The sequence below is a fragment of the Lutjanus erythropterus genome, chromosome 10 (assembly GCF_056507025.1).
Source record: "Lutjanus erythropterus isolate fLutEry1 chromosome 10, fLutEry1.hap2, whole genome shotgun sequence".
Lineage (NCBI taxonomy): Eukaryota > Metazoa > Chordata > Actinopteri > Lutjaniformes > Lutjanidae > Lutjanus > Lutjanus erythropterus.
In genome coordinates, this window is record NC_139326.1 from 23,515,520 (window position 1) to 23,528,529 (window position 13,010).

General features: G+C 38.2%; 1 protein-coding gene across 1 annotated transcript in view; it reads left to right on the plus strand.

Moving 5' to 3' along the window:
• Nucleotides 1-13,010, plus strand: part of pde4d (phosphodiesterase 4D, cAMP-specific) — a 249,146-nt gene that overhangs the window by 48,420 nt on the left and 187,716 nt on the right. The window contains exon 3 of the mRNA XM_084728718.1: nt 721-959. Within this exon, the coding sequence (XP_084584844.1) occupies nt 721-959 (239 nt within the window). The remainder of the gene's footprint in view (nt 1-720; nt 960-13,010) is intronic.

Sequence of the window (13,010 nt, forward strand, 5' to 3'; positions counted from 1 at the left end):
AATCTGCCATTTTAAACAATATGTGTATTTTAACAGGCAACATTAGCTAGCTGGCATCATAGTCTACCTTCAAGCTTGACAGTATTGGCTCATCTTTCCACTGCTCCAACAATCACCAACTCTGGTTTGGTCAAAACTAACCCTTAATCCACCGCTTTAATCATTGTGAAAATATCCTGGCTACACACACTGTTTCTCCCTGCTGCATCTCTGATGTCCAACCTCCCTCTCACACCTCTTCATTTTCACATGTAACACAGTTTACTGAGAGTTCATTTCAACCAAACAAATGTTGGTGATTGTTGTAGTCAGTAAAGTGTAAATTGTAATTGTTGGTTATTGTAAAGATGAGCCAGGACTAGAACACAACACACACAAAAAGAACTGTAAATACTATTAAGAATATGTACCAAATTAACTGTGAAAAGTGAAGTAAGGATAAAAAAATCAGTGTCTGGGTGAAGGTAACATTACTATAGTGTTGACAAGAAGTTAACAGATGTCATACTACATTGTTACCCAGTCCTTTTCTCACCCTTTTTACTTAGCATTTTCTGTTTAATCCCTGTTAGGACAATATCTGTCTTCTGTGAGTAATCTCTACGTGCTTTCTAAGTCTGATTTTAATCTTACTTTACTACTTTAATCTTTTAATTTTTGTCTTTTTCTTGAAGTCATTAAATTCATTGAGATAAAATACCCTTCTTCCTCCTCATCCAGGTGTCCGATGAGTCATCTGACTCCACGGAGCCGGGGCCAGTCACCTGCATGGAGCCCTTCCTGGTGCGGAGGCTATCTTGCCGTACGGTCCAGCTGCCCCCCTTGGCCTTTAGACAGGCAGAACAGTACTACTGTGATCGCAAGCCAGAGTCCGACACAGTCACAGTTCCTCCACGGCCCACAACACTGCCACTACGCACACCACCACTCATAGCCATCACCTCCGCTGACACCAGCAGGTAGGACGATGTGTGTGTATGTGTGTGTCTGTGGAATGGGTAGTTAGAGTAGGGGGTGAATAAAGTGGAGTGGGATCAATACAGAGCCTGTTCGAAGTGACTGAGCACATGTCACTCGCTAAGTACCTGACACTGCTTAGAGGTTGAAATGACATTTCCGATTTAAAGGTCCAGTGTTTAAGATTTAGGGGGAATTATTAGCAGAATATGGCAGGAATGGAATATAATATTCATAAGCATGTTTTCATTCAGATCTAGTTACCCACTAGATACCACTAAATCCTACATAGTGGTCCTTTAAATCACGACAGATTGTGTGTAGTTTAATTTTTTGTTTCTTTTGTTTTGTTTTGTTTTGTTTTTGTCTGTGTTGTTTTCATTTTGCAAAGTAAAGCACTTTTTCCGGCATGTCAGGTCAAATATTTTTGAATGGAGTGAAGGTTGCTAAGCAGTTTGACACGATTTCTCGCTCTGCCTTCCTTTTTAGTCCAAAAAAGTCTTAATTCACTAAGAATTCTTGGCAATTTAGTCCTATTTGAAAGTACTATGTGTATTAGTAGCTTTGTATCGCTTTACTGTAACTTCAAAAAATTAGACCTCCTGACTTTCATGGTTTCCTATAATAGCCTGTGGACTAATTTCTATGTAAAGGACTCTGGATGTTTTTTTTCTAGGAAATGCAAAGGATGTGACGCTTATGCAGGCTCCAGAGTGCAATGCTTCTTTTCATATCTCCTACGTCAACAGTGTGCAACACCAGCTAATGATAGCTTCAAAAGTCTGTTAATGTCAAACCAGCTCCCACCACAACACAAGCCTGACTTAATTACCTCATCTATCGACATGATGCGGGTCAGTCACGCTCAGTCACATGTATGTCATGTCATTGTTGTGGCTGATGCCCAGGAGGCTCACTTGCACATACAGCATATGAGCATGCACATGAGCAACAGGATGCTGACTGCATTTCACTTAACAGCCCCCGATATCATTAATAACAAAGATTTTCTTGTGTCTCACAGGCATAACTGGGACCTGAAGCATTTATTTACGTTTTAAGTTTTTTTTTGACAATGCGTACATGAATGCAAGGTTGATGCCCAATGAAAAGGCACTGAAGTAATATAGTTATCTACATTTAGCAACCTAGGTTTAATGTACTGCTGTCTGGCAGCTCCAGTTTGTAATCCCACAGACTCTCAGCATCTGTTAGCCCATTTGATTATTGTCAATAATACACATCGTTTGGCACTCAATAATGACGGCCTAGTCCCACATTTTCAGAGCATTAGGCTTTTGGCCTAGTGATGTAAAGTTGTTACAGGAACGATGTTGCAACATTACACATTGCTGGAATGTTCTCGCCACCTACCAAGTGAAATTCCAGAGAGTCGTCACAAGCGTGTTTTTTAAAAAAGTGCCAGTATAGTGTCCCGATGTTTCCACCACTTTTTGGAGATGCAGCCATTTTTTACGACCAGGATATTTCATGCAACTTCCTTACGAAGACAGGGTTGTTGCCAGAAATTGCTGCAACATAACCTTTTACGTGTGATATTGCAGTTATGTTGCAACAGTGCAATGTAACTGTAATATTGCAATAACGTTGCTACAGCATCACAAATGAAACATCACACTCATGACTTTGGAGGGACATATCTGATAATTGTCAGATTTTAACAGTGTTACTGCAAATCAGTACAGGAAATGTCAAGCAGAAAATGTTGAACAGATGTTGTAAATACCATAAAATGCTTGTTACATTGTAACATTTCAACATAGCAGAAATGTAATTAATGGTAATCTTGTAACTTAAATGTTGCAGTAATGTCCTTACGTCACAATCACGATGTTGAAGAGATGTCCAGAGTTTGTCGGGCTGTTTTATGGTCCAAAATTAAAATATAACTTGCTCGTGTTTGTAATATGTCTGTTCAGAACACAGCGGTTTATGTTGGTCATCTAATTGTTGTTTTTGTATTGGTTTACAGTTTTAACCGTTAGTGGTAGTCTATTGTCAGTTTCAGTGATTGGACAATATGAATATAGATGTGATCTTTCAAACCTAGTTGATAACAAGACAGCTCTGTGCAATGGATGGATTTTGACATCTCTATGAAGTCCCACTATTTACTTAGCTCTAAGCCAGAGTTAAAGTCTTTTTGAAACCAGATGCATATGTTGTCTAAAGACAAACAATAAACAAGCGTGGCTCGCATTAAAAGTTGGGGCAGCTGTAGCCCAGCATGTAGAAAACATTAATCATGATATTGTCTGTTATGTTTGTACAGTAAATTAAATTTCAAATGAATGTAATCGAATGTAAAAAGAAAAGTTATTAATCAACAGTCGGTTCACATTTTGCAGATTGCCAAATGTACTTGACATAATAACAAAGGGAGTCCTTGTCTTCAGTTGTCACATGATCATAACTTCACTCAAGAACATAAAAAGACTATTGAAAACACACACATTGGTGACAGAATGTTAGTTGTGATGGATTACCCATCCCACATGCATTTTGAAAGTCTAATCTGTAGGGAGATTAAGAGAAACCAATGGGTGCCTGAAAGATAAGAAATCAGTTGGCAGTAATACAAAGCATGTTTGAATAATAATAATAATGCAAACCACTGGCATTAAATTATCCCAGATTGGCTAGATGCTCTGAGGAGTGTGACTCATCGAATAACTAGGCCTAATAGATTTATATTTGTCACCACCGTCACCTACTAATCTTAAAACAGGGAATGTGATTCACCATTTGAAACATGATAAACAAGATAAAAGCAGCCTCTCACAGAAAATTACAGTGATTTACAGAAAAATTAGATCTGTCCCTCTTTGTTGTAGTTTTCATTATTCTAAAACAGAGTAGTCTTATGTCATTTATGTATTTTTAACTGTAATTATCCACACTTTTGTGTGACATCAACAGCTTGTGCAACGTATTGTGCAAGCTGTTGACATAAAATGCACAATATGTAAATTCTGTTGCTCTCACATTTGTAAAATAGAAAAGACGCAGTTTTCCTTTACCATATCACCATAGCTGATGAAAATCTATCTGAGATGATTTAGGCAGAAATTATCTTTATGGACGTGGTAATGTGTTAAAATGTTTTTCATATTAAATTTAGTCACATACGCCGACCTCCTTCCTCACTCTCTGACATGTCCGGACGTATGCCATGTTTTACCGGAAGTTGTGGGTTTTGAGTTTTTGCTAGCCAGTTGCAACTAGCGACTGGTTAGCAATTGCTAGCAGGAAAATGTTGCCATGAATAAACTGTGGATTTCTCTGTGTTTGAGCACTCTTTGAAACATTTCTGATTATCGGTTGATTCCACTGGGCATGGCACGTCTGCGCCATGGTTTTAATCTGTCCTCCACATGACTGCAGGTCCCAGCAGCGGCATTACAGAAGTGTCTTATCACCAGAGCGTTTCAACCGCGTGATTATGTTTACTTGCTCAGATTTTGTTGATTTGGTCCTCTATCCTTGCTTTTTGTGCTTCTACCGTGGATAAGTAGGCTACATAGTCAAGTTTTTGTCCTTTTTATGACCACGAGTCTGCAAAGGGAAAACTGACTGGATTCTCTCTGCTGTTTTTGTGTCCGACTTCCTGCCTGCTCGATCTGCTCTGTGCACATTCATACGTTGTCTGTCAAAACTTGGCACATGTTTGAGGCAGCGCAGAGCATAGGGCCGCTTCTGGGACTCACTGAAATGTGGCTGGTGGAATCACAAACATTGTGTAAAATGGTTGCGATCAGCTCTGGCAGGTGTGGCGCAGCCTTAATGCAACACAGCTGTACCCGGAGGAATCAAGTTGTAAGGGCTGCAAATTTCCCTTAAGTGATAGTTGAAAATGCTAAAAACAGATAAATCAATTATTTTTTAGTTTTTTAAGTTTAACCTCAAGTTTCCTTATTCAATCAGTTCCATCTGTTTTTGCGGTTTAGAGGTCATATTTAGTTTTCTCGGCTGCACAACACAGAAAGAGTACAAAGTCATGTATGAAAAATGTTAAGCATTTCTTTTAGTGTGCACTCACAGTCTCTCAAGCTTGGAAAATATGACCATGAAACATCTGAGAGAAGAATCACACCCTATCCGGAGAATGCTGGAGAATGTATCAGAGTGGTTAAGATGAAATGAGGTTTGGCAGAGACAGACACCAAGTCTCCAACCAGCTTGATTCTCTCGGGAACAGACAGAAAACAACAGCATTCTGTGTTACAGACATTTGTCCAATGGGGACGTTGTAATTTAACTTCCAGAAACATATCCAGACAGCTGGAAATGACATATAAACTCAGTCACACCTATCTGCCAGTGGAAAATCCCCATTGTCCTGGGTTAGTATCGTACATGGAAACAGATGGGGGAGCTAACTTGTCAATCAAAGAGAAAGTGATGCTATGTTGACTTGTCTTTGATCGTAATGGCATGCTTCAAAAGCTTCTGTATCCCACTCATCAACATCATGATACCTGCATAACACTGTTCAATAGCCTGTTATGTGCCAGATGAGACAGAAAATGCATCAGCTCACTCTTTTTCCCCCCTCTACTTGTTTACTTGTTCCTGCCTTGTCCGTCTCTCTCTCTCTCTTTGCCAAGGATGATGGGACCGGTAGTGTCTCCGAGTGAATAAACAAAAGAGAAATGAGTAGTGAGGTACAGCTTATTAATAAAGCATGAGCGTATTAAAACAGCTTTAATTAGAGAATGCTATTAGTAGAGTTAGTAGACAGACTTTAAACAAAAAGAAAGTATTATTGACTTGTAGACGCCTTTATATCGGAAAACAAGAAAAGCTGTCTCTTAGTTCTAAATTACATTTTAAGGCAGACAGAGCGTTTTAAATGGCAGCTCTGATACATCTGAAATAGTTTTGTCTGGTTCAAAATTGCTGCTTTAACGGATACACCAACACTTTATTTAAAGGGGTCAGAATGCTATTGATTCAGACTTTTTAAAAACAGGTTTTCATGTCTTTTGGATGCAGTCTGTTTTTTGTTTTTTTTTTAAGTCTTGATCAACAACATTCGGAATTAAGCATGCCTTTTTTTTTTTTACTGGAGCTGATAATGAAAGTACGGAGTGACACATCTCACTTCCTCTTGCCCAGCGAGATAGGCTCTAGCCCCCCGTGACCCTTCGGGAATAAGCGGTTACAGAAATGATATTTTTAGTATTTAGTATTTAAAGGGTTTACTCAACATTGTTACACATGGTTTTTCAAGTTTAAATAGAGTTTATATGTACGGTTGGAAGGTGTAGTTTGGCAGAAAGAAAGGAATAGTATCTTGAATAACCGGGTCATGATTGCTGGAAAGAAACATTGCTGCTGAGCTTTTCAAATGTAATTTTTGGCACTTTGACCACAAGCTGAGTGCCATCTAGTTCCACTTATTGGAGAGAAAGCAGGCATCTCTATGGCCAGTATTTCCAAAACTCGGCATCTCAAACCAAAACAGTCTAAATGGATAAATATGACTACAGATAAGAGGAAAAATATGTGTTGTTTTTTTTTTTTTAGGTGGGCTGTCCTTTTAAAAATCATCATGTTGATTCCAGGAAATGCAGTATATTTTAGTCTGTGGCTTGGTGCTTCACACATCTACATTGTTCACAACACCAACAGAAACCGCTACCCATAACGGGAAGTCAATGCTGAATAATTTACTTGCAGTCATTGTGATAATGCCAAAAAGGGTCAGGCTTTAGATGTAGCGGCAGCCCATCCTCTCTGAATAATTGTCAGTAAACTTTTCTGTGAACTTCAGAAAAGGGCAAACTTTTCCCAAGTGTGTTCAACTGACCACTCTTTGAACATCATGCCACACTGCCTGGATAAGAACTGGGTAATTTGAAAGGGGGTTCTGTAATTATTTGAAGGAGGACTAAGGCCTCTACTTCAGGGGGTTGTATCAACTATTTTCACTTATGCCAGTACCTTTACTTGTCTTCTCTTTTTCTTGGAGGAGAATTTCAAGAGCTAAAGTTTATTTTTTTTGTCTTATTTTTTAACACAAATGCCTGAACAAACAAAAAACAAAACAAAACAAAACAAAACAACACACAATCTGATGTGAAATCAAAGTGTTTTTTTGTACAATACGCTTGACAACATTTTTCACTTTGATTATATAACTGTTTGGACTTGGACAGAATTCAGCCTTTTCTGACTGCAAAAAAACAGTCATGTTCCACCATGATAACACCACATCAAGCGAATGCTTTCATCACAGAATATAGTAAGTATGTGCAAATTAAGGAAAAAAATGACTGCAGGGAGAAAAATGGATGATGGGGAGAATTTTAACAAAGGCCATACATCTTAACTTTGCTTCGAGCTTGACTCATCTATAATTCAGCGCAGTGGTGTGGAAGAAATATACAGGTGTGAAGCATTAAGGATGGAAGACGTGCCACACTAAATACTACAACTGCACCTTTTGAGAGAATTGAGTGTCATTAACTTTGTATGCGGCTAAATGAGACTGTCTGGAGTATTAATTCCAAGAAGCAGCACAAACTAGTACACTACATGTCCATTTGATTCTCTCATAATATGAATAGAAACAATGATTCTGTCCATTAAACAGTACCAGCGTGTTTGTCTTTGCTGCTCCTCAGTGACTAGCAAGCACTTAGATTCTTCCTACAGTATGACAGTTTCTGTTTAATCTATAGCAAGGGGCTGCACAGTTAATTGAATACTATTGGAACTGTTTTATGGCCGAGTGGAATATCAAAATCGGTGAAGTTGCAACTTTTTGATAAAGGAAAAATGTGTGACAAAACTGCCTTATAATGAAGTGCTGTAGTGAGGCAGAGGAATAACAATGTTTGAGCAGTACTCCTGCCTTTTTATAAACTATGAACCAGGGGTCCTTAGGGTATAGCTAACCCTTTTATGCCTGATATCCCTGTGACAGAGGGTGTGCATGATTAATTAGTGAAAAAGTCTTATATAAATATATACTGACAAGTCTGTTCCAATATCAATAATAGTTTTGTATAGTGGCTCAGTGCTGCTGGGTCAAAACAAGCAAACAAGCATTAGATTGATTTCCCAAACACTCAATTCATCCATTGCACAAAGCCTTTTACCAAACACTAATGCATATAATTCCTAAGAGTTGTATGCATGATGTCAGACATCAATAGGTTTTTTCGCTCTTATTTCTTTTCAGTTCTGCAGAATGCACACACAGATGCACATATACTACTTCTTCTCTCCTGATACCAATTCCAGCAACTAACTTCAGTGTATTGGTAGATACCTAGACCAATCTGATACCAGGGCTGTTTTTTCTTTTTTTAATTAAAAATTTGTGCAGCTCACTGTGCAGAACTGATTGGGTTCATTCTTCTATGTGTAAGGTAAGATGAGACTGCAACTAGACATTACTTTTTAAAGCACAAATAGACAATTTTTCTACATTAACTTGTCTTTATAAAGTAAATGTTGATTGCACAGTGTAATGGCCATAAAACAATGACGCCATCCATGTTTAGACTGTTTCCCCATGAGCCTCACTTTCACTGTGCAAATCTGTCTGCTACTGAGCAACATTTCTTCAAGGACTATGTCTCTATTGTAGACTAAATTAATGAGCAAACTCACTGTTTTTCTCCTAATTTTGTCTTCTAACATTACTCCACCCTTCACCCCTGTAGTTACTTGTTTGTGCAAAGCAATAGGCTGGACTTTGGGGGCTGATACTGATATTAGGGAAGAGAAAAATTCAATACATTGGCAGATATTCTTTATGTATATGTCTATATACAGTATATTTATGAAATCCAAAATGACATCAGGACACTGAAATGGAAATTTTCACCGGTACTTTTACTAATTATAAATAACTATAAAAATACTCTATGTACATATATATACATATACCAAAATAATGATGTCATGTTAATAACACACATGATATTATTGTGTAAATAATCATCTCTGACTGTATGCTCTGGAATAATTTGTTCATTTCTATTCTCGCTACATCTCCTTCCCACACTGCTTCCCACACACACATATTGATGTGACGCTGTGACAAAATGCACAATAAACAAAGTTAAAGATAAATTTGACTGACAGGTTGTTTATTATATAGTTATACATATTGGACAACAATGATGTGAGAGGCCAATATTGGGTGCCTTGGAGAGTTGAAAATTTGTCTGTTTTCACTTTAATACACATTTACACACCAACAGTTTTCAGGTTCATGAAAATTTCAGTTATATTCTGTAGAGTTTATAAAATTGTGTTGTGACTAATAAATTACGTTCTGTGAACGGTCAGGTTTGGCTGATGACCTGCTCTGTTATTCAGGCTCAGTACTGGTGTAAATAACAATCAGGTGGAATCAGTAATTACCGACTGCACTAATGGATATTTCAGTCATTACCTCGTTATCCCAAAATAATTCAAGTTAAAAGAAAACAGTTCCCTGCAGAGTATCTTGTTATGGCACATGCTCCACTGAATTAAAATCAATCTTCCTTTGAAAACCAAATGTATTCACAATTCAACAAAGCGGGGAAACTTGAACAAGGCTTTATTTAAACATTAATTACATTGTCGTCTCGGTGATCCAAAGTTACATCTTAGTATGATCCATTAGCAACATGATGCTCTAGTCGCACCACAGTGTGACCAGATCCATTACATGTTTTTATCATCACATGACTTTTTATTAATACTGACTTTACTAAGAGCTGCAGCTGCACTTGTTACAATCCTCACCAAGCTGTTGGTCTCTTCCCTGCTTCCATGTAGTCATTCTTGTTCTTCCTTTAGTATTTAGGGGCAGACTAGGGACACTTGTTTATTTGCAGAATATGGTAATAATGGAAATGCAGAATTCATAAGTATGTTTTAATTAGTGAAGAAAGGGCTGCCATGTTTTACTACCAGTAGCCAAGAACAGACAAACCAAACACTGGTTCTAGATCTGGACTTTTGCATTTTGCATGGATTTCATTGCTACCTTAGATTCTTGCTTGGAAGGGGAGAATCTATGGTAGACGAGGTGTTTGGAATCTGCCACTACCGTCACATGCCACTAAATCCTCCACACTGGTTCTTTAACTTTACTGGCAGATATATATTTCAACAGATGTTTGATGTTTACATAGTTATTGAGTCCAGGAGACAAACATTAATGCAAGGCATGTTAATGTGAAAAGTTGCCCATCTGTTAACACCCACCACATTTTTGGATATGGTCTTCCCTATGACATTGTTTAGGAACAAAACAATGGAAAAAAAATACAATTAATATACAGATTAAGTTTGATGTCAGTTGTGCTGCAGGTGCAGGTGGTAGGTTAACTTCAGACCAACTTAAAGTCCACACATGAGCTGCTCATGTGTGCCTGCATGTGCTCCTATTATCTTTGCTGTGTGCTGTCCTGCCACTTATTACACTTACCTGCCACTTCTGTTTTATTTCATCTTATTTTGGATGAGATTACATTTCTGCAGGAGAGATTGCATTCCCCACGCTGGTACTTTCCAGAGTAATGGGCTTGAGCTGCAAGGGAAGTGCGGGGAGAGGATGGAGAGAAAGCAGTCTTCCCTGAAAGTCCCCTTCCCCTGGAAATGATGACAAACAGAATGGTGGAGGGGAGATTTAACAAGGTGGCTGGATGTTTGCAGTCCTCTGCACCCCGTGGACATCACAGGCACACACACACATCCTGTAACGACCTACAGTGTAATTAATTACTCTGAAGGTGAGCTTATTTTACCACAGAGTGTTTAATGCCTGCTGTTACAAATAAGGGTACCACTTTACGGTAAGACTACCCTTAAAAATGTATACATATAAAAGTATTAATAGTTTATAGTTAGTTTTTAGTATTAATAAACAATTAGAAACAAGTTCTAAAAGTTTCCCTACATTAGTGTTGGCTCACTATTTGGCAAGAGACAATTACTGCTTACTATTAATTATTCTTATTACTGAGTTACTAACATTTTACAGTGTAAAATGGTGCATGCTGAAAATGTAAAGGTAAACAATATTGCCCAACCCTTTGCATATGAATGTGGTAATTAGATATTTTAATTGCTGATGGAGCAATGAAATGTGAGGCTGGCTTTACTTGATGACACTTGCATGTAAGTTTAGTTGGTTGAAACTTTTTGAATTTCGAATTAAATGGCATGGCGAAGAGTCTGCAACAACACATTTCAAATATGTCTGAAACTGAGCTGCAACAGTTCCAACAGCTCATCAAAATGCTGATGACGTGTCAGATGATGACATTAAACTGTGATGCAATATCCTTCCAATATTTAAACTAATTGATTTCAACTTGACAACAGTTTACCACCAGAATGGTCTTTTAGATGCTTCAGTAGGAAATTATTGACACAGACTTCACACAAGGTTGGCAACGCTATCAACAAACAAACGTGAATGAGGCAAAGTTTGTTTACATCACTACTAGCTTACTTATAGCTACGCTTTACAAGTAGAATCAGTAGGATTTGTCATAGTTGTTCATAAACGCACCAGAAAGATAGATAGTTGAGTCTGAGGACATCAAATACTCATATTTTGCTTTGGTAATGTGATCTGAGCACAACAAAATAAAAATACGGCAGAGAACAGGATCTCTGCAGCACACACTTCTCATGAGACCGAAGTGATGATTGAAAGGGATTATGTTTCTGAGTCTGTACATTGTTTATTTTTAGGAAAATGTTGCATATTATACCATTAATGTAAGTTTGGATGGCAATTAGTACTGTTATCAGTAAGCACATTAATAATCATTAATGCACTGATAGTTCTCTTCTTATTCTCTGGGACAGCCACTATAAAAGCCTGCGCCAGAAAAAAGCAATACAACACATCCAAACTGATATTATCTAGAGAGAAAATGATACAAAATTAAGATAGAAAGATGCGAATGTAGTTAGTGACACTTCCCCCTTGAAATAATCTAGAAAGAAAACAGTTATTATAAAAAAAAAAACAATCTAGCCAGCCAATTTTAATGAAGTTAAATATCAGATTATGTTGCATGAGACTGATTATTTTGATTTGCTTAGTAACTGTCAATTTGCATGTAAATTACATTTCATGCAATGTGCAACTATAGTTATGCTGATGTTTCACAGTGTAAAACCAGCATTATGTGGACTCACTATTTGGCAAGCAATAGATCACTGCTGTCTTTTTTTCTATTGCAGGGGTGAGCAACCTCTATGATAAAAGAGTCAAAAGAAGAGAAAAACATCTGTCTGGAGCTGCAAGTGTTAAATTTTCTAGATTTTTTGGGGGGGATTTTCCATCCATAGCTAGTTTATGGAGACTCAAGACCAGCCTTGTTAAAGACAACCTCATTAACAATCTAATTATAAACAATTTATAAGGTAGTCTTGTTGTAAAGTGGTACTCTCATAAGATCCTGAATTGGTCTGTTCTGTCTAGTGTTATGTCCACTTGTACAACACTACAGGAACTGATATTTTTTGTTGATCCTAAATCTCATCTGGTCTATTGGATCATCACACTGTTTCAGTGTTGTTGTATGATTTGACCACCTGGCTCTCTGCCCATCCCACCTCCTCACTCATGGAGGATTTCAGGGGAGGTGCTTTGGGTGGGTCCCTCATGTTTAATGTATTATCTTGTTCCCTATATCCCGTCGCCGCTTGTTCCTGCAGGGGACCTGAGAAGGGAAGAGCACCGTTGTCACGTCTGGATGGTTTTTACGCACGCCGTACGTTAAAGTGAACTGCAGCCGCGGGGTTTTTTCTAGAAGTTTGCATGATATTGTGGAGAGGACTGTCCTGCACTGCCGCAGCAACACTTAACAAGCACCTTGCTGAAATGAAATGGGCGTGTGCGGAGGAGAAAGCGGGGAGCACTTGAGTTTCTCTCTGTAGCCTCACTCAGGGACACTTACTGCCCCTTTCCAAAACGCATCTATCGAGGTTTACCCCGTGATGCGTAAATGGATTCATCTCTGGCTCTGTCCAATGTGTTTCTGCGGGGCAGTGAGGATAAA